At 42.5% G+C, this 23,213-nt stretch overlaps 1 protein-coding gene across 6 annotated transcripts in view; it reads right to left on the bottom strand.

Annotated features, from left to right (window-relative positions):
- The window catches only part of SLC45A4 (solute carrier family 45 member 4), a 96,891-nt gene that overhangs the window by 20,710 nt on the left and 52,968 nt on the right, over positions 1–23,213 (bottom strand). For all 6 annotated transcript variants that reach the window (XM_045005708.1, XM_045005707.1, XM_045005705.1 and 3 more), the window contains one exon: positions 21,266–21,874. In XM_045005708.1, coding sequence (XP_044861643.1) covers positions 21,266–21,509 — 244 coding nt within the window. In that variant the 5' untranslated portion in view covers positions 21,510–21,874. The remainder of the gene's footprint in view (positions 1–21,265; positions 21,875–23,213) is intronic.

Below are 23,213 nucleotides of genomic sequence, written 5' to 3'. Positions count from 1 at the left end.
ATTTTCATGTGCACACACCCACCCACACATCCACACACTCCCCCACCCACATTAGGAGAAAATACACAGAGGAAATTTGAAAGGATGAAGCTGAAGTGTCCCAAAATGTTAGGTGCCTCTTACAAAATATGGTTCCTACCCAAGAGATGTCACATTTAGACACTGCAAAGTGAGGATCAAACATCACAGAGGGGGTAAGAAGGGTGAAAACGATATTACAGATACTTATGAAGGCACATGTGCATCCCCATAGTTCCATTTTTTGCATTCTTCCCTCCCCTTTACAGGCAGGATTTAAATAAGGTGAGGGTGATGGCATGTTGAACATGTATAGCCATAAAGAGAGAAGATGAGGGAGTACCTTCTTGGTCAGTGCTAAAAACTTAAATCCCCTGCTGTGTTGTGCTGGGGAATATTCATTACCACCATCTAGTGGTAAAAAAAAGGCAGCCATGTGGTATTTTAAAAGTGAATTTCATTCAGGTGAAATGTGTCAGATTATTAGCCCAGTAGATTCCAGTTCTCTACACTCAGAACAGGTACACCAAGGGAGACATTTTGACTGAACTTGGAATGAACTAATCTTTTATTGTGTGGTACTCATCTATTCCCATCCAGTCACTGGTCCTTTCACCCGAGTCTCGCTAAGGTGGCAATTTCTGTCAATTGCTCTATTCAGCTGGTAACTGGACTGTAATAAGTTCGTGACTGAGCCTAGATGGGCCAAACAAGCCATCAATAAGCATTTTTAGTCCAATGAGGCTTGAACTGGGGAACCTAGAGGTGAAAGCACCTGCATCCTGTTACCAATCCCATGAGCTCTCGGGTGCTGTTCCTTTATTATAATCCTTTTGCCTGCAATTTTCCACTATTGTGTTTGTCCTGTCAGGGAACAGGATCCAAACTTTGTTTTGTGACCATTAACAGTCATGCACTGAGCTAGGCAACACTTGTAATTGTTTTTGATTTTTCTGTTGACCTCAGGGGGGGGGGGGTAATTCAAGTACTGTTATTTAGCAGTCAGCGAAAACACACAAATATCGAAGAGGAAAAAAATACCCTGGATAAACAAGCTCTAGTACTGGCCCCATGAGCTGACATTGTGGAGAAGGTTAGAAGTCCCACACAACTCAATGAAAAACAATTTCTATCAGCAGCTACCACTGCCACTGAGACCCTTGCAACATGGCATTTCCCAGCCAGCTATAAACAAACAGGACACTGGCTTCTAGTAAATAAGTTTTTGTTTTTTCCCCAGACAAAAAAAAGCCCAACAATAGTGGGACCAGCACGGCTCCTGGTTCACAGGAAATGCTTACTGTGTCACCACTAGTCTGAGGGCTGTATGAGGTCACGAGTTGCATGGAAGAAAGACTAAGTCACATGCAGCAGTTTCTATTCAAAACTTCTTTCTGATAAAGTTCTGGGTGGGGGAGGGTGAATAGTTCTTTGCAAGTATAAAACAAAAAGATCTGACATGGGAATAGGAATTTAGCTTCTGTTTTCACCTGTCAAATTATCACCTAGATCAGGGGTCGGCAACCTTTCAGCAGTGGTGTGCCGAGTCTTCATTTATTCACTCTAATTTAAGGTTTCGCATGCCAGTAATACATTTTAACATTTTAAGGTGGTCTCTTTCTATAAGCTATAATATATAACTAAACTATTGTTGTATGTAAAGTAAATAAGGTTTTAAAATGTTTAAGAAACTTAATTTAATTTTAAATTAAAATGCTCCCAGACCGGTGGCCAGGACCCGGGCAGTGTGAATGCCACTGAAAATCAGCTCGCGTGCCGTCTTCGGCACATGTGCCATAGGTTGCCTACCCCTGACCTAGAGACTCGCTTGTATTCTTGACAAACCAAAAATCAGAACCAAAGAGAAACAGACAAGTATATGTGCACATAACAAAAAGCCATTGTGTTTTGCAAATACTATGCATTCTGCACTACTGTCCCTTAATTAAAATACTGAATTTTGCTCAATATTGGTAACAATCCTTTACCTAGTTAAGTTTTCCAGATCACGTGTTACAGATCTTGTATTTTGTTATTGTAACAAACAGTACTAGGACAAGATCAATAAATATTTGCCATAATCTCACCACAAAAACATTTTTCAAGAGCCTGTAAATAAACATAAAACCCCCAGTGTCTGCACATATTCTCATTAGAAGAGAATTTTATAGAGCAGTGTCAGCTTTGTTAATTTCTTCCTCTTTCAGGGGGCTTGTATAAAGAATGGGGCTTCTGAGAGAAGAATGCCCTTTTAAATAAAAGGTTTTTATATTCCATCCCTTTGAATTAGGCAAATATTTTTAATGCTAAGTTGCCACTCATTCATTACTTCCCCAGAGAAAGTGGGAACACAGAGGCTGCCAGAAGATTGCATGCTGACCCTGGTGAGCATTATTTTCCCTATGAACCTTTATCAGAAACATTAAACAGACTATACCTCTCTACTCTTCAGACGAAGCTTCCTTGTAACATTCCTGCAAATCAGATGGTTCAATCTCAGAAGATTGAGGGCTCAAAATAGACTGACCTAGCAGGTTCCCTTCACTTGGAGTAGTCATCTCCCGTGGTCTGCTACTCCTGATGACCTCAGGGGAGGGATGCAGTCCTGTTCCCACCTCTCCTGGAAACTTCAGAGGTTGTCTTCCCCATTATTCACCCCAGATTCCTATCTTGCCCATAAATGATTCTTTCCATTCCTCTCTAAGTCTCCTATCGAGTCTGTTCTCTTAACCCTCACCCCCAATGACAGTCCCACTTATCTGATTCATTCTGCGTTACTCTACTGGCATGTCCCACAATGGATTCTCCCTTCTCTCCATGAAGGGAGCTGCTCCATGTCTGAAAAATCACTTTGGTCTGTGAACATGACATCACTACTAGCAGCAAGAGGACTGGCTTGGAGCCAGGCAGAGGGCATAACATTCTTCAGGCAGCCTACCACCCATTCTACTCAGAGATCACTACTGAGGTGAGGCTGACTGGTCTATAGTTCCCTGCATTCTCATTCTTTTTTAAAAAATGGGCACCATATTTGCCTTTTTCCAATCATCCGGGATCTTCCCCAAGTGCCATGAGTTTTCAAAGATGGCCTATGACTCTGCAGTCACATCAGCCAACTCCCTCAGCACCCTCTGATGCATTAGATCCGGACCCATGGACTTGTGCATGTCCAGCCCCCAAACAGCAAAGACTCTGAAATCTGTAGCTCTGACAGTAATAATCAGTTTGCATCCTGGTGCCTTATGAGCTGAAAAAGACTAGAAATAACATGTAATTCAACCCTCTAGCTTGTTAAACCAGTAGTGATTGACAAGCGCCTTTTGACCTTTCAGCAAGAGGATCTAAAGAACATTAACTCCAGATACAAAACACTTTAAACAAGAATCCCTGAAAGCTGACAGACCTCCCCCTCATCTGAGAGCTGTAGGTTGTATGCTCCATGAAAATACAAGTTACACCTAACCAGCCTCTCAAGGTTAAGTGCATAACCTAGGCCTAACTATTCCCAGAAGGCACAGGAGACAGCCTGTTACGGGTAGTTCAGAAAAGCTACAGATACACAAGGACTTAAAGGTCACATACAAAAGTACAAGGAATATGCAGTGCACATTGGTTTATAACTGCTAGGCCGCACCTATGTTTAGGTGAATGCAGCAGTCAGTAAGTTACTTTTCTGCACTGTAATCTTTCTCTCTCTCTCTCTCGTAAGGGATGGAATTAAAACGCATAAGCTGTGCATGATGCCCCACTTATACTCCACATGCGTTATGTAAGACTGCAATATTTAGCCATTCTGTCTCACTGCAAGATTAGACAATTACAATGACATGTGTTGCCTGCAGATATGCAGCATCCCAGTTTACCCAAAGCTCAATAGTGTTTGTCACAATTTCGTATTTAGAAACAGGAGTGTTTCAGTTAAGGACATAATTTAATTTGTCTAGTTTATAATTTAAAAGCTTACAATACTGGCCAATAATATGAACTCTTATTTACAAGATATCTTTTTTGCTGCATTGATTAACATATTATTGTCTCTGAATAGGATTATACACTTTTCATTGGAGAAAATTTTCAAGTCAAGTCATTGCTGCAATACAGCTACCTTTTTGCATTATGGACTTTAAACTGTATGCAACTAGAAATACTAAATTTGCTTGAGAGGTCAAATTAGATCGTCAGTGAAGAACAGAAGCCAATGATTGCTCGTCAGGTTAGAAATTTAGGAAACTAGTGCAGACCACTGAGGGGACTGCTTGCAGCTTTTAGGTGTGACAAAGCCTCTCCAATATGATTCTGAATGGTCTTTAGAATATGAGTAGGCACCACCTGGGATCTTCAGTTACACGAAGTATTAATTTTTTAGTTAGGTACAACATTCTCTCACATTTACAGAGTGTCCTCCTTTCCAAAGGATCCCCAAATTTGTAAACTGCACACAACAGAATAACTAACACTAACGCAGACATTGTTTGAATGGATGGCAACAACCCAGCATAGAAATGGGGGTAGAGTGAAGGGGATATTTTGGCCAAGGACATCAGGGGAAAACTAATCCTATGAAGACATCTCACTGCAGGGCAATTATGATCCCCTGCCCCCGAAAGACCCATGCACAAAGCCAGGACAAATCTGACTGTTTTGGGAGGGTTAGGACAAACAAGATTCCAATCTCAACATGACATACAACTACTTGCTGCCTGCCAAGCAAACTACTTGCCTGCACTTAGTCTTGGATACGCTGACCAGACAATATACATTACCCGAGGCTGAAGAGGCCGAGCAAGCAGACTGAGGGCAGGTCTACACTTAAAGCGGCAATGGCACGGCTGCATCGGTGCTGCTGCACTGCTTTATTGAAGATGCTACTAGGCAGATGGAGAACTTTTCACGGGGCACCATAGTTAGGTGGTAGCTGTGTTGATGGGAGATGCTTTCCTGTAGGTAGTGCTATGTCGACACCAGGTGGTTAGGTCAGTATAATTACATCGCTCAGGGGTGTGAAAAATCCACACCCCCCAAGTGACAGTTATACCAGTATTTTGTAACACAGACCTGGCCTGTGTGGAGCCTAAGGCAAGAGTTTAGCAAAGGCACAGGTAGGCATGTTATTTATTCCTTTTGTTACTTCATATTTACAAGAAAACAAAGACCAGTCTTTATTTTCAACCTCGGGTTGTATGCGTTGGAGAGACTAGGAATCTGGGACACAAATGCCAGATCACATCAGCAGACAGTCTCTGAAGGAGTGACATACAAAAACGCACCCACGCTTTTTGGGGGGTTGAAAATCCTATTTAGAATCCTGGCTGAACAATTGTAAAATGCCACTTTCTTACCGAACGTAGCGCTGTTTTAGCCCAGGATATTAGAGAAAGACAAGGTGGGCGAGGTAATCGCTCTAGTTCTGTAGGAACTCGAAAGCTTCTCTCTCTCTCTCACATATACCAACAGCAGTTGGTCCAATAAAAGATATTACCTCACCCCGACTTGTCTCTGACCTTTTTACTGAGTATCTTTTTCCTCGGTGTATTTAGAGTACTGTTTGTTTTAGAGCCAACATAGCTAAGAAGGAGTGAGACCGGTTTTTCTTAGGTATCACCAGAATTGTTTACTAAATTTAAACTGGTCACACTTGTGCAATCTCACTGAAGGCCATGGCACTGCACAGGTATTATAAAAGCCATTAGGAGTTTCAGAGATGTAGCTAACGGCCTAATTTAGCATTTTTGTTATTGGTGAAGACACATGAGAAGGAAGAACCCAGCTGGAGACTCAGCCCAGAATAAATCTGAAAGGCTGGCAGCTAGAAAAATGTTTTCATCTGCAAGATGAGCAAGTTTGATATGGAATCAGTGAAATTCATGGGGAACTTCAGTGTCACAGTTCAGGATTAGCTGCACCTTTGAGCTGGTTTCCAGTTTCACCAAGTAAACCCTTTCAGATTTCAGGCCCCTCATCTGCTCCTGTCCTGGAGTGGGATCCCACAATTCTCCCACTCTAATCAAGTAGCCCCTGAGGCCACCAGCTGTGTTGCTCAGCAGTCCCAATGGGGTTCAACAGCCAGAAAACTCTTTTGGGAACTGTGACCAGTAGGTGAACAGAGTGAACCAAACTAGATTTTTAAAATAAAGTACACTATACGTTCTATAGTAGGAACAAAGAATAAAAAAAAACTACACAAAAAACTCCCCACCTTTTCTTTTGTTAAGTCTACACACACACTCCCATCTTTTCCTAAAGCTTAGATAAGCTTAGCTTCTCCTAGGCACCCCCACTTCTGAGAACTGGGGTTCAGTCTGCTCCCCATGCAGTCCCTGTCTCTTCCACCTTGTGTTTCAAGGGCATAATTTTTAATCCATTCCAGAGATCTTGGACTAGAATCACCCCACCTTTTTTCCTAGCTTGATGCAATGAGTGACCATAGAAGGATTAAAGGCTGAGTTGATTCTGGATGGATTCAAACCCTCAACCTACCAAACAGCCATTGCTACCGTAATATACATTTACGAGGACTTTGTGAATTGTCATCATGCTGCAGCAACAACCTCCTCTTTCTTAAAGGCTTTAGGAAGTACTATTGGGCTGTTTATAATAGGGATAAACACGCTGCCATTGGCCCAATCATTTTCTGTCTCAATTGTGCTATCAGGATGTTCTACTGATGAAAGACACCAAACAAAAAACCTCATTTCTAAATTTGCTATTTAATTGGGGGGGGGGGGGCACGCAGGGGAGCGGATTTAGACATTCCAGATGCATCAATCCTTTTAGACATTCCAGATGCATCAATCCTTTTAGCCCACTATTCAATATGGATTTAAAAAAGGAAAATTCTAAAATAATGTATACTAAGCTCCTAAAAAGGAAGTACATCTTTCTATGCCATTGCCTTTATTGCAGTTAACACCCCATATCGCTACATCGAGGGGTGCACAAATCCTATTGCTTTTCCTATTATCTTAGACAAATGAACTGAGTTTTAGTTTGGATGCATGGTTTAATACTTAGACAATTGCTCCAGGAAAGCACTACAGTACATTGGTTGTTAATTGAAATGTCATATGAATGGACTGCTATATGCACTAATGGTGGTAAAAGGGCCATCATGTGTAGCATTTAAATTCAACAGATAAATAGCTTTTGTGTTTGTCTGTCTTTTGCAAACAGTTCTCCCTCTCTAAAGCTACCAAGCATATTCAGCAACAGTCCCCCAGCTGCCTTCTTGCCCTTGGGAGGTAGAATCCATGTTAAAGCAAAGGAAGGAGGCCGATTAAAGAGGCAGAGTTCAAACCAAAAAATGAATGTCTTGTAAGGCAGTTTTGGAAAGTTTGAAGGAGGATGTGACAGGCAGTGTGAGAGCAACACTAAGCCAACTGAAATATATTCCAAGAATGGTGTTTCCGAAGAATATAGATAGAACTAAGTTTCTAAAAAACAAACATTTCAGCAGTATCAAAGGAGTAGCTGTGTTAGTCTGGATCTGTAAAGAGCGACAGAGTCCTGTGGCACCTTATAGACTAACAGACGTATTGGAGCACAACCTCTGTGGGTGAATACTCACTTCATCAGACGCATCTTCGTCTAATGAAGTGGGTATTCACCCACGAAAGCTTATGCTCCAATACATCTGTTAGTTTATAAAGGTGCCACGGGACTCTGTCACTGTCATAGGTCTCACCCCCACTTAGAGCTGTTGGGTTCCAATGTGGGGACCTGCCTTGGTTTCCCTCTAAACTAAAATTCTAGTTTAGATCTAGTAAGCTGCCACCACTCAATCAGATATGTGGATTGAGACACAGTCCTTCCCCAAAATCCTAGGGGATTCCAAGAGCCCCAAATCCATGGAGTTCTTACACCCAGGAGAAACAAACCATTCCCCCTGCTTCCTCCCCCCTCCCTTTTCCTAGGAGGGACACCGGGATTTAACTACAGAGGGATACCTCCCCCTCCCCTTTCCCTGAGAATCCACCCAAAGAAAGACCAACCAAGTCCTTAATAGAAAAGAATTTATTAAAGAGTAAAAAAGAAAAGTCACTGTCTCTGTAACCAAGATGGAACAATACAGGGTCTAAACTTATCAATCTCTGGAGAGAATCCCCCCTCCCCCTTTCTTTCTCAGTGAAAGCAAAGTAACAGCAACCAGGAATAAAGAATTTCCTTCAGCAAAACACACAATTGCAAATGTAGAAATCAAATTATAAGACTAATTCGCCTTTCTAATTAATACTCACTATTGAATAGTAGAAACTACTCCAGGAGAACTTGGAGACATGACTGGCCTCTTTTAGATCCAAAGAGAGCTCTGAGCAAACAAGGAACACAGACAAAGGCTTCCCTCCACAGAGATTTGAAAATAATCTTGTCCCTCATTGATCCTCTGGTCAGGTGTCCACAGGTACTGCTTGTTAACCCTTTCCAGGGAAAAGAGACCTTAACCCTGATCTGTTTATTTATGACAGTCACTTATTTCAGAAGTAGTGCAATTTACTAAGAAAAAGTCAGTTTTCCCCATTAACCTGTTTTTGGTTGTCAATGGAGAAAGTTGAGCAATATTTTGTGTTAGGTTACTTTCAAGATGGATGTTTTTTGGCCACATTCTGCCAATAATTAAGATCTACAATTTGGCATAAGGCATAAATGTGGCAAAATGCCTAGTTCTGCAACCCTTAAATGAGTAATCCTTATCTGTATGAGTCCCATCTTATTTAGTCACTAAGCCTACTCACCTAAGTAAGGAAATCAAGAGGGGAGCTAGTTTCCTAAAGTTAGAAGTGCATTAAAAAAGTATTGAAGTTTTAAAAGTGTATTAAAACTCAGGACAGTCCCAGCCAAACTGGAGGTGTTAGCAGGTGTGTTTATTGTACTATACACTATTTGCCATTGAACACTTTTTTTGCATTTGTTTTATACTGATCTCTTTAATTTCAGATGGACAGTAATGTTACCATCATCTTTTCCCAATTTTTGGAAGTCAGTATAAGTCAAGCAAGCTATGCATACCTTCATGCTGGGAAGGCCTCGGCATTAAGCCATCTATTCTCTGCTTTGTGGCAACAGAATTGCCGAAAACTTTGTTCAAACTGCATTTTACTAAGTGTGCTTATCCTGATAAACAAAAAAGGAAAGGACAGCCAACACTTGGGAGAATAAACTGACTCTGCAACTGAACTTTAGTGACCAAAGAAATCTTAACTCTTCAGCTACTGGATGGAGTCAAAGAAAATAAGCAGTGCAGTAACCAAGACAACTAAATGGTCTACTGGACCTAGTACTGTACAATTCTGTTATGTACCAAAGTTCAATGCAAGACAAAAGGAAATCTGTATTTGAGACAGAGATTGAGGCACTTTAAATGGAGTATTCTCAAATTTTGTCCAATCTGCAGAGTGCAATACAAGTGTAATTATATTTTAATCACACCATGAGACCCACGTAAGACAGAGCAGGTATGCTTGTCATTACTATTCCTTGCCAAAAAATGTCTGGCTATGCATGACTGTCCAAATGAGGAACTGCTATGCATGACTTTCCAAATGAGGAAACAAAACGGAGAGAACACCACAATCCATCTAGTGCAATTAACTTTTGCCCACCATAAACAATCTGATTTCTGCATAGCAAAGGCATTTTGTACTGTTACCTTAAAGCAGTGGCTGAAACTTTTTTTTTTAAACTTTCACATAGCAAACCTTTGAGTGTGACACCGCCCCCTTAATATATTTAACACCATTATAAATGCTGGAGCAGAGCAGGGTTGGTTGGGGTAGAGGTTGACAGCTTGCAACCCCCTGAGGGGTCCCCACCCTCAGTTTGAGATTCCCCCATCTTAAAGCCTAGAGCTGTGTTATAAATAGAATTAGAACTCTAAAGTAACAAAAAATGGGGGAAACTGTTTTCTGCACCTCCAATTAGTAAGTGGAAATACAATTTGCTATTATATATAACTGGCTCAGAAAAGGCTCAAACTGAAAAACACAGGAGCCAGTTAAAGGGACACAGAAGAGAACAGGAGAAAAGGAGATGCAGGTGAAATCAACCTTGACAATTCTTCTGTAACATTAAAACAAATAGTGAGGATTTGGCATTCTGGCAGCAAACATGCTGCTGGTATCAGAAACTGGATCACTGGGTTGCAGTCCTATTTTTCCAACCATATTAAGCATCTGCAAGAAAACAGCCCTCTCAGCCTGAGAGCTGTTCATTAAAGTGACCCCAAGTCAGTTTCTTCAAAAACAAACATTTAGGATTCCAAAAAGGTACATAGGAAGCAGAAGGATGAACGCAATAGAAGTTTATATGCAGCTGGTCTCACCTAAACTTTACCCTTTCCTTGCAAGTTTTGGTAAGCTCCACTTAGCCCAGCCATCTCCATCTCTGGGCTGCAGAGACCATCCTCCTGCAGTTCTTTGCCCCACTCATCCAGTCAGCTGCTGCCCTCTCATCTCCCCCCCCTCCCCCCCCGCAGGGGTAAAAGATGTAGTGTTCTTTTGATATTAGGCTCTGGCCTTGGAAAAATAAGCCTGTTAACTGACTGGAGACAGGCAGGTAGGCATGTTCCAATTAATAGCTTGCTCATTGTTCTCTTAAAGACCCTCAGTATTGTTCCTGGAGATATCTTCTCTTTGTCAGTGTTTCCTTTCCTGTTTGCTTCTCCCTACCAGCCTCCTTTGTTTTAACTCCAAGCAGTGGAGCAGAATATTTCATGCAGGTAAACAGAGGTACATAAAGTATTCATACCCCCCCCCAATCTTTGTATTTTTTCCACCTTCTAGTAACTAAGCATTGCACAAAATCTCACATGATACAGAGCAAACAGATGCAACTCCAGAGTTCATCTGCAGCTTTCACGTGATAGTTGTGCACACTATTGTGGCACTGCACTGTGACACAGGCAGATCTGTCTGGGTGGACCAGGTCCCAGATTACTCCAAACATTTCCCTTTCTTTAGCTTCCGAAGCAAGGAGACCTAACAGGTGAGACAAAATGGATCATCTTCCTCCGGATACAGAGTCTGGGGTCTCCATCTCTCTGTGCTGGACACTGCTTGTGGCTGGCATCAGCCAGTGACTGACTTCTCTACCTGCCCAATATTTTCTCCCCCTTACCCCTGTGAGCTAGGGCACATTTGATTGTTTTGCCTCTACCACACGGCTGAGCCAGAGTTCTTTCTCCTCTACCCCGCAGAGATTAACCTTTTTCTCCTGCTCCAAGCTCATACCCAGTAGCCAAACCTCTCCCACAACACACACTATCTATCCAAGACCAATGTATATTTGGGCATGGGCATTAGGGTTGCCAACCCTGCAGGATTGTCCTGGAGTGTCCAGGAATTAAAGATTATGTCATGATGAAACATCCAGGAATATGTCCAACCAGAACTGGCAACCCTAAATTGGGCAGGCTGTCCAGGCCTGCAATGAGTCTCCCTAGCATGTCTATGTCTACTTCTGAAACTACCCCTCTCTGACCCAGCCCCCACTGCTGGCCCGGTTTCATACTACCACTGACAGAAGAATAGAAATCACCACTAACAAAATGAAACTTGCTTGAAAGTCTTCCTCTTCATCCACAAAGAGAGATGAAGACAGTAGTTGGGCAATAATTTTTCTCAAGTCAGCTTCTTAACTGCTAACTAATTGCATTTGGCATAGAATAGACACGCCTTTAGCAGTTTGCTCTTTAAGATCTTATGTACAAGTAAAAGGTCATGTCACATACATGTCCTAGACCTGACGAGGCTTCTTGTACAGCCCATGAGATTTAGCTCTCCAACTAGATTCTTCAACTCTCAGAGAGCAGAGTGCATTCTCATGTGCAAATATAATGAAAAAGTTACAACACAAAATAATTACCGTAATCTGTTTCCTGATCAAGATTTTCAAATCCATCTAGGGGATTCAGGTAAGTTTCATCAATCATAGTGGGAAATATGCCTACACTCCTGCACTGCTTGAAATTCAGCCTCCATTTAAAAAATACTTTAAAGATTAATTTGAGTTCAAGAACATGAAGCCAGCTCAAGTCCTCATATTACCTTGAGTTGAAAGTTAGATCCACAGTAAGAACACAACTAATTTGATCCTTGGCAGTATGCACAGGAACATCTTAAATTTTGTGAGACACCTCCGGGGGCATGAATTATTCAATTAAAAAAAGTGATGGGTGGGGATGTTTCAAGATGTTATTAACATTTGCCGCAGGTGCACTGTTTACAGTATTATATGTTCACCACCTAAGACATGTATTAATGGAACAACATCATATCCTTTAGGTTCTTGTGCTATAGATGAAATTAATGGCTATATGCCTAAATCTATTTTAGAGGTTTTATTCAGTTAAAAGGAGTCTTTCCACTCTGGACTCCCCACCTTACCAAAGATCTTGAAGAAAAAATTTAAGTTTAAAATACAAATATTTTTATGCTAGCTCCCAAATCTCTATTTTGCATAAAGAATTTTTACTCAGGACAGTAATAAGAGCCTAACTCCCCATCTCTATTTGAAGAAAAAAAAAAGGCATTAAGGAGCCCAGGTTACCATGAGCAGCTGATGGACTGGAGAGGTGGGGAGCAGGCCAAAGCCATAACTTGAAGCCATCTTTCTGAAGTCTGTGCACCTATTATTCAAAGCACACTAAAGGCAATAGAAAGATGCCCATTGATTTCAATGGGCTTTGGCTCAGGCCCAAGAACTTCAAATGGCTCTTAGTAAGGAAGGGAAAACCATTTTGTCATTATCACTGATTGTTTCAAAATTAGATTTGAGACAGGGATGGCCTTTTCATGCATGACAACTGCACCATTTCTCCAACCACAAGCTTGTACTATTGCCCAGTGCATCATTTTAATTTGAACAGTTTTGCCTGCACCTGGGCTATAAGATCATTTGAGCAGGGATCACAGATCCTTAGGTTTGTGAAGTACCCAGTATCTCATCATGCCTAAGTTGGACAGACTGACCAAAGGACAAAAAGGCTCCTCTGCATGTAAAAAATCGGTGAAATAAGTGAAGTGCTTTGATTCTACAGTATATGATGAGAAAATTCAGACAAAAATAACTTACTGTATTCTGCGAGAGTTGGTTCCACCTCTTTATTAGAGCCTATTAGAATCAAAGTATTTGTTTCCTGAAATACTATTGCTTAGCCTCACTGCCTGAAAACATTATATTCAGAGGTAAGCCTGAAACAAACAATGTGAATATTTAATGGACAAATGGCAAATGTTTACAGTAAGTGGCCATTTATTCCCACATTACAATGTAATGCCATCAGACATCCATTTGAATACGAAACATTACAACAGTACTGCTAACTTTTATGTAATAATGCATGAATTTCAAAACTTGAAATACATCAAAGACCAACTAAGCAGCATCACCTGGAATGGGTACCCCTTATTCATCACATTAGAGAAGGAGGGGTAGAGCAGGGTTTCTCAAACTGGGGTCACCGCTTGTGTAGTGAAAGCTCCTGGCGGGCCGGGCCAGTTTGGTTACCTGCCCCGTCCGCAGGTCTGGCCGATCGCGGCTCCCACTGGCCACGGTTCGCTGCTGCGGGCCAATGGGAGCTGCTGGAAGCGGCATGGGCCGAGGGACTTACTGGCCACCGCTTCTAGCGGCTCTCATTGGCCTGCAGCGGCGAACTGCGGGCAGTGGGAGCCGCGATCGGCCGGACCTGCGGACGGGGCTGGTAAACAAACCGGCCCGGCCCGCCAGGAGCTTTCACTACACAAGCGGTGACCCCAGTTTGAGAAACACTGGACTAGAGTTAGTCTCTCTTTTATAGGGAAACATTCTTACATTTTGAAGTCACACATAAAGGGTAGATGGGATAGTGTTAAAAATGTTCACTTGAACCGTAAGAGTTCCTTTTAGAAACGGGAAATAAGCAAAGAGTAACATTTAATAATTTATGCTGTTTTAGAAAAAGGGAGAGGGGAACATTTCTGTTGCTGACAATCAGTTCTGTGCTTATTAACTATTCATAGAATACTCAATGACATGAGGAAAAGCCTTTGAAATACAGTAAAGGCTTAGTGAATCATTTACCATATTAACTATAAAAACTATGGTACAGTTGTGACTGTTCTAAACGTCAAATTTTATGGACACTGCTGAAACACCATTACTCAATTGCAATGTTATAACTTTTCACATTAAAAATATAATACATTAACAATTACAAGATAGATTTCTTACATTGGAAGGCCTTTGGAATCTTCCTTTTCCTAAAAGATAAAACACGTATGCCCAGGAAATCAGGGTGAGTAGATTTCCATGAATTAAAGCCAGCAAGCATTTGTCTGTTGGCCATATTATGCATACATTTCCCCATTTTCTAAGGATGTGAAAAGTGTTGGTAACAAAGGTCATGCACACTAACAGTAATGTTTTTTCATTTTTTCTGGTATTATGAATCAATTACTTTAGTTTTTAAAAATCAAAAAAACTTAGTAAGTTATAGCAAAGCAGCATCAAAACTACTAACCCTGTTTTGTTCTTTTCAAATCATTTCAGTGGTGTGGTAGATACATTGTAGGAACTGTTTTGACTGAAAGAAAATTTATACCCTATAGGCTTAAATTTTGGAAGAACGTTAATAATGAAACATCATTTGTAAACAATGGTAGAGAACCTTAGGGCTTGTCTAGATGGAGCATTTTGTCTGGACCCACTTGTAGTTAGCATAGTCTGAAAAATACTTGTGTACACCCCCCCCCACCCCCACCATTCATGAAATCCACCAACTCCGAATTTACTGCAACTTCTACAATCTTCTTTTGAAGTGTACTAAATTCAATGCTAGTTTAGTTAGTGCGGTCTAGTATTCTCATACATGCAATGCTGCCACATGCTCCTTTGGCAGTCCTTCAACTGCTATCCCAACTGCTTTGGGGGCCTCTGTGACCAAACTATCTGTTGACCTTCGTGCCCTCCACTACTTGGAGTCAAGCTGACCAGATGACACCCCCCCCCCCGGTAAAATGTAGTACGGTGCCAGGATCAGCCCATTTGCTCCTGGATTATAATATAATGGCATTACAGTGATATTACTCCAAGAGCCTTTACAACTTGACTTGAGCAGCTGCTTGGCACCACACTAAGACCCAAGATCTCCTTGCCATATGGAGAGAAGCATCAGTGCAGCAAGCTCTTGGGGCCAGCCACCAGGATAAAGGAATGTTTATGGACATCGCAATTCAGATTCCCATGAGGCCCCCCATATCCAACCGCCCTCTGCTCCTCGTCCCCTGACCATCCCCTCCCAGGACCCCCTGCCTCTAACTGTCCGTTCCCCCCCCCCCCCCAAGATCCCACCCCCTTATCCAACTCCCCTGCTCCCTGTCCTTTGACTGCCCTCCTGACCCCATCCACATCCCCACCACCTGACAGGCCCCCAGGGACTCCCACTCCCAATCCTCCCTGCTCCCCATCCCCCGACCACCCTGCCCCCGAACCTCTGCCCCATCCAACTGCCCCCTCCTCCCTGACTGCCCCCCAGGACTCCCCACCCCCTTACCAGCAGCAGGAGCTTGCAGCTGCGACACCCGGCCAGAGCCAGCTGCGCTCCCCAGGCTGCCCAGGGGGAGTGGCAGGCCAGAGTGAGGCCCGCGCAGAAGGTGGGGGGGGACAGCGGGGGGGGGCCGGGGGCTAGCCTCCCCGGCCGGGAGCTCAAAAGCCGGACAGGACGGTCCTGTGGGCTGAATGTTGCCCGCGGGCCGTAGCTTGCCCATGTCTGTGCTAAACGCTCTGGACACCATACAAGTGCCTCCAAGGCACAGTACAGACTGCAGTGTTGAAGGGGGAACAACGCTATCCCTCTCCTCCTCCCCCCGGCTCTCACCCTCCCAGGCATAACTGCAAACCCAGATGGAATACACTGAACATCCAAAAATCCCCACCTAGCCCTCCTCATGCACCCCACTTATCAAATGATGTTTCCCCTAAGAATGGAAAGAATCTCAGAGGGGTAAATACATATTAAAAGATTGACAGAAACACACAAGTGACTCCTACTTCCTCAACCACAGCACCTGTAGCTGCCTGACCCTGAAGGACAGGGTCTTTATCAATGGTTGAGTGGCTGACTAACAGAGGGGAGAAATGAAAAATTGGAGATGCAGTGTTAGGAGAACTCACTGCATACGCTCCAGAAAACCTGAAAAATAAGGGAGCTGGTTGTTGGAGATCGGAGAGGAAAGACACAAGGAACTATCAAGATAGCACGAGCGAGATGAAGTGGCCAGAGACCACACTGTCATGGCAAGAGACTGTAGTGAGAGACAGGGACATGCAGAGGCAACACACTGAGGCAATACAGAAGCAGAATGCTCTAGTACAGCATTTGCTGGTAGAGGATGCCCAGACAATTCAGTGTCCTCAACCAGGACACAGCTATGTTCTGTAGCCACTGGACAGAGGGTACTAGGAACATTGGCACATGCTCCCCGCTATGCCCCTACAGCGGTGCTTCCAAATACTATTCGCTCCTGGGCCAAGGTCAGGGCAGGGAGAACAATTGTACCTGGGAGCCCAGCTCTTACAAGTCATCTAACATCCCTGGTAACTTTGAGCCCTGACGTTCCCTGCGGGAAGACAGAAGAACAAGAGGCAGCAGAGGAAACAGATGGATGTACAGCTGTACATTTCCAGGCCTGAATTCAATGTAAGCGCAATACATATCCCTGACAGCATTGACCTGGCTCTTGCCATTTTCTAGTGGGGGGTCTGGCTGGCTGCTTAAACTGCTGAGCAAGTCTCTGCACCTCAGCTACCCACCCACTGGCAAGGCTCTTCCCTCCCACCCCTCACTCTCAAATATTGTGCAAAATACAACATGCAGCTATAATCTCAGGCTTTTTTTCCCCCTGCAGCTTCCAACCTAGCCCATTAACAGTGCCACCTTCCTTTCAGATGGCCAAATGCACACTCCACTGTCATTCTACAACTAGTGACGTGACAGTTCAAGGGAGTTCCTTCCTTCTATCCAAGCAGCCTGTGAATGACTTCATTAGCCAGGGAAGCAGAGGATAAGCCAGGTCTCCCTGGATAACCCGAGCAATCTCCACACCGTTAATGCCCATAGTGATCCTGGGGGCAAACTATCCTTTATTCATTAAGGTAAATAGGGCTGAGTTCCAAAAGATCCTAGCATCACGGCCTTTACAGACCATCCTGCATTTGTGTTTGTAAGTCTACCATGGTGGTCAACCAAATCATTAAGCACTGTGGAGAAATACCCCTTTGTTTAGAAACTGAGGCCTTGTGTAGGGGGCAGACTGTAGGCACATGGGTTCCATCAACTGCCCCAATACAGTTTGGGAACCCCATGTGTGCAAAGCCATCAATCTCCTGAGCATTACCAAGCTTTATAACCTATTGCAGCAGTACCTTATGAATGGCATCAAATGCCTGCATGACAATAGCCCAGCAGGTGATCTCCCTTATGCTGAATTAGTTGGCTATGGACTGGTAAGCATTCAGGGGTGGCTAGCTTCCACATGGCAGTGGTGAGTGGGGCACTGTTGGTATGCTGCTGTTGCAGCTCTGGAGCTACTTCGGCACAGATATCCAAAAATGGTTGCTTTCACCATCCTGAAATTCTCTCACCACTTACTTGGTCATCCCAGGTGTATAGAATGATCCTTTCCCACCAACAGATGCTGGCTTCCCAAGCCCTGAAGGCACCGCATGAAAGATGTTCAAGCAACTGCTACAACAGAGCTGTTCCTGAGTGGGGTCATCCTCTTCTTCCTCATCCCCCTTCCTGTCACTGCTGAAGGAGCTGCTACTGCTATGCCATCTGCTTGGTGGTACAGCAGGCAAAGTCCAAACTGAAGCTACTCAGCTTAAAGTAGTCAAATAAAGCCCAAGTAGCCACTGTATATTTGTGATTGCAAGCATAGCAATGCAGCCAACAGTTAAAAATGTTACTGGCATGCCCAGAAAAAGAGGAAGCATGGAATGGACAGACTGGAATCAGACTGAGTTTGGTCCCAAGTTCCAGAATTCCACAGGTTTCTGCTATGCATCTGACAACATGTATGAGGAAAATCCCAGGGTACACAATGCTCAGTAGTGACACAAAGGGATGTGGAATACCTTCCCAGATTGCCATGCACTTAGTATGCTGCATGTACATGATGCACATTGAAAGAGGGCAGAGCTGTCCTATCATAGAATCTCAGGGTTGGAAGGGACCTCAGGAGGTCATCTAGTCCAACCCCTGCTCAAAGCAGGACCAAACCCAACTAAATCATCCCAGCCAGGGCTTTGTCAAGCCTGACCTTAAAAACCTCTAAGGAAGGAGATTCCACCACCTTTCTAGGTAACCCATTCCAGTTCTTCACCACCCTACTAGTGAAAAAGTTTTTCCTAATGTCCAACCTAAACCTCCCCCTCTGCAACTTGAGACCATTACTCCTTGTTCTGTCATCTTCTACCACTGAGAACAGTCTAGATCCATCCTCTTTGGAACCCCCTTTCAGGTAGTTGAAAGCAGCTATCAAATCCCCCCCTCACTCTTCTCTTCTGCAGACTAAACAATCCCAGTTCCCTCAGCCTCTCCTCATAAGTCATGTGCTCCAGCCCCCTAATCATTTTTGTTGCCCTCCGCTGGACTCTCTCCAATTTATCCACATCCTTCTTGTGGAGTGGGGCCCAAAACTGGACACAGTACTCCAAATGAGGCCTCACCAGTGCTGAATAGAGGGGAATGATCACATCCCTTGATCTGCTGGAAATGCCCCTACTTAATACAACCCAAAATGCCATTAGCCTTCTTGGCAACAGGGGCACACTGTTGACTCATATTCAGCTTTTCGTCCACCGTAACCCCTAGGTCCTTTTCTGCAGAACTGCTGCCCAGCCATTCGGTCCCTTGTCTGTAGCAGTGCATGGGATTCTTCCGTCCTAAGTGCAGGACTCTGCACTTGTCCTTTTTGAACCTCATCATATTTCTTTTGGCCCAATCCTCTAATTTGTCTAGGTCCCTCTGTATCCTATCCCTACCCTCCAGCGTATCAACCACTCCTCCCAGTTTAGTGTCATCTGCAAACTTGCTAAGGGTGCAATCCACACCATCCTTCAGATCGTTGAAGATATTGAACAAAACCGGCCCCAGCACCGACCCTTGGGGCACTCCACTTGATACCGGCTGCCAACTAGACATGGAACCATTGATCACTACCTGTTGAGCCCGACCATCTAGCCAGTTTTCTATCCACCTTACCGTCCATTCATCCAGCCCATACTATGTTTATGCTATTGGTATGGTTTCTGTATAGTGCACCAAACAGCAAGTGTCAACTGAATGCAAGCTACACCCTACTCCTCCCCTATCCATGTAGACAAGGCCATGGTTCTCCTTCAGCGATGACTGTTAACTGTTGATATAACATGGTCACTCAGGTTCAGCATGTGTACATACCTTAATAGTTCAGTTGTATCTTAATTTTATATATTTCAACATTTTATGAACACATGAAAAACACACTGAGTATTACTGACTCACACCTATTACTGTACAACCATTTAGCACTGCCAGATTACCATATAGATTACCTGTTGGGGCAAGCTTAGAAAAAATGGTTTGAAGTTGAGGGAGGGGGAAAAGAAACATCTAATAAATTCATGCAGAACTGGACACAAAATCTAATGTGCCAATATTTAAAGAGGGTATATGCTACGATCCACAAAATTATAGCCTCACTAGCTTGACATGGATTCCACAAACCAATCTTCAGGTTTCCCAACCACATAGAAAAGTCAAAGTAGGACTTGATCAAATTTGGCAGCGTCAGGTAATGAAGCAATACTGTTTTAAGCTGTATTTTAAAGCATAGATAGTCCATAAATAATTCACAGGCACCACTAAACCTGCTCCAATTCTGTCCTCTTCCCATTCACCACTTGCTGCAGCAAGTGATACTGAAGTGTTTATTAATCTAACACGCTTAATACCTGGCCCTCACTTTTGGTTAGAAAGTCTGGAGAGTCATGTCCTTTAATGAGCCCAGCAATTATTTGGGAAACTGGCAAAAGCACTTCCTTAATATGCAAGAAGCAGAACAGTCTACACTCATTTTAAATCCTCATTTTATTTCTATTACACAGTGCACTATGGACTGCAGCAAGGATGCCTAAAGTTGTTCTGTCCATTAATGGACTTGTTACCAACCAAAATGGCCAACAGGTAATCTTATGGACATCCTGTACCAATAACCCTGACCTAATTAAGGGATAGAGTTGTTGGCAGCTAAATTGCAATCTAGTTTTAAAAACAAGCCAATAGTTTAGATCAGCAACTCTGAGCAAACAAAAACTTTTAGATGTTTAGTTAACATTAGCTGTGGCATATTACTTCAGAGCTACACAGCTTCATGTTGACCATGGATCCACGCTATCTTCATTTGATTTTTCATTCTCTGAAGCATAAAAAGTTGAAATATTGTATGTCATTCTGAATGTTAAACTATGTAAGTGAGAGGTTGAACTGGGTATAAGTACCCTTTTCCTCATGTGCCAGTTGTCTATTGCATAATAAGGGCAAGTTCTTGGCACAATATCTCTTTGCATCTTTAAACATAGAGATACCAGGCAAGTGCTTTACTGAATTACACACAAGATAAAAGGTTCGCTAGAAGCTCAAAATAGAACATACAATATTATATAGAACAGTAGTTATTGTCAAAGCCAATCCACACAATAGTCTCAGCATTTTCTTGGGCAAAGTAACCTGATTACATTTCCCAGTTCTTGTAACATGACTACTGAAAACAAGTTTGTACCTAAAGTCCGCTGGACTAAATATTTGTCCAATATGTTAAATGGATATTTGGATATAATCTGACATGACTGGTTTTCAATATATATTTTAAAAAACCTAATACATTTGAAAATATAGGTTTTATGTATTTGTACTGACAACTTAGAATATTAGCAAAAATACTTGGTGCTTTTTCCTCAAATCTCCTATAAGAGGTAACCCTATGAAATAAGCAAAATCATTATATGGATGGTATATGTAAGTTCAATGTGTTTAACGTTTTGTAAAAGATCACACAATTAGTCAGTAGCAGAGTCAAGAATAGAACTCAGATGTTCCAATTTGCAGCCCGCTGCTCTAGCTGTAACAAAACCACTTCTTCCTACGGCATTAGCCAAAAAACAAAAGAAAACATTAAAACGAGCAATGGCTTTGTTTAAAGCAGTATATTAGACATGAAAAAAAAAATGTACTTACCAATTTGCAACAATACCGGGGTTACCAATGCTGTCTCCATGGCATAACAGAATTCCCTGCCAAACATCACTGCACCATGCATCACCCACAGGCGTACTGGTATCCGATTTATGGATCCTTCGCTAATAGTCTCCTCCCTACTCTCATTCTCTTTGTTTGCTGGTTTCTGAAGATCTGTCACAGGTAGCTCTTGAACTTGCATAGATTCCGAGTCAGCGTTCTGGGGAGCCATTTTCATTACCATAAAAATATATATTTATTATAGATCTATAAATAATACTATCATATCTCTAAGATGTCTTCTCTTTCAGCTTCTGTTGTGTTCCTGGTGCAAGTAATGCTTATATTCCTCTTGTACAGATAGGTATTTCACAACTTCTCAGGTAGATATGAAACAAAGAACAGGAAGCTACTTAGTAGGAATTTCAACATATGGCTTGCTACGTTTACTGTGAATTAGAGTTAAAAATCCATAATTGCCATTCAGTTAATACCAGTTTCATAATTATTATTGACAAGGTGCTGAAGTTGTTATTCTTGCTATGCAGAGGTGGAAAGGCGACACAAAAAGGTGCTCCACTGTTAATCCCCATCGAGTGGCTGATTAATCTGCAACAAAGCAGTAAAATGCAAACCATTAGATATCCAAGCAATAGATTTCAAGCTGTAATCACGCTTCTGAATGTATACACTAAACAAACATTTTTTTCACTATCAGCACCCCTGCCCAATATAGGGCCTTTATCCCAGAGCACTTTAAAAACTTCACACCACACATTAAAATGCAACTGCTGTTTAACTGTACTGAAACACTACTCGACAGTTTAGGGCATGAGGTGAAGGTTATTTAAGTTAGATGATTTGCAGGAGAAAAATCTAAGCAAAGTGTAATTACTATATTTAGGCTTTGGCCAGAGTACTAGGTATAAGACTCAGTAATTCACAAGTTCTTTCATGAACTCAGCTTTAGGTTCCATTTAAGAGATGTCACAGCATACGCCAACACTGCTCTCCAGGACACAGGTTCAATGCTGACAGGTGAGACCACCATGTACTGACTCACCAAATACCACTTTCTGAAACACCTACAATGGCCCTCCGATGTCTTGATAGAAATTACTATACTTTAAATACTTGAGATCCACAGTGGTCATTTACACTAAGCACACAGTAATATTCATTATCCCACAGTTTCCTCCCCAAATCTCCAGAATACTTGAATGCATGATCTATTGTACAGGTTGGTAGATGTTGACTTCCATGGTTTACTTTAAAACCTGAATACCCAAGAGTTAAAAAGTGTGGAGCATTCCGATAGGAAAAATCTGATCATCATGGTCTTTCCTGTAACAAATTTAAGCAGAAGTGTAAAAAAGTCACTCAGCTCAGAAGACACCAAGACATCCAATCACAGCCCCTATCTTTCAAAGCAATACTGCTGATTCTAAAGTTGATCACAGTGGAATGATGCAATGCTCTCCGGTCTGCACAGTATTCCTAGATTATGTTCTGCCCAGGAAGTGAGACAGGGACTTCTCATGTCTCCCATACAGCAGGGCAGAGAGAAGCATCACTGAGTCACAGGAAACCTTAAGTAGAACTAGCCATAACTCTACACTTTTAGTGAGAAGGATAAGGCATTTTGCAATAAGTGCAACTGTTAATTTCCAAGGAGTCAGATTTGACATATTAATTTTCATGTTTGTTTCAGAGAGATGTGTATGAAAATCTAACCCAGGCACAAAAATGTATTTGATTCTACTGAGAGAAACAATGTGGGTAAGGTAATGTTTTTTGTTGGACCAACTTCCACTGGTGAGAAGCTTTTGAGCTCAGAGCCTTTCTTCAGGTCCACAATGTTATTTTGTAAGTTACCCACATGCTACATTCTCTTTGAGAAAGGTCTGAGAAGTCTCTTGACCCATAACCAAGGTACATTCCCTTCTTG

This window comes from Mauremys mutica, chromosome 2 (genome assembly GCF_020497125.1).
Source record: "Mauremys mutica isolate MM-2020 ecotype Southern chromosome 2, ASM2049712v1, whole genome shotgun sequence".
In the NCBI taxonomy this organism is placed as follows: Eukaryota; Metazoa; Chordata; order Testudines; family Geoemydidae; genus Mauremys; species Mauremys mutica.
The sequence above is the reverse complement of the archived record's forward strand: the minus strand, read 5'-3'. Positions and strand labels throughout refer to the sequence as shown.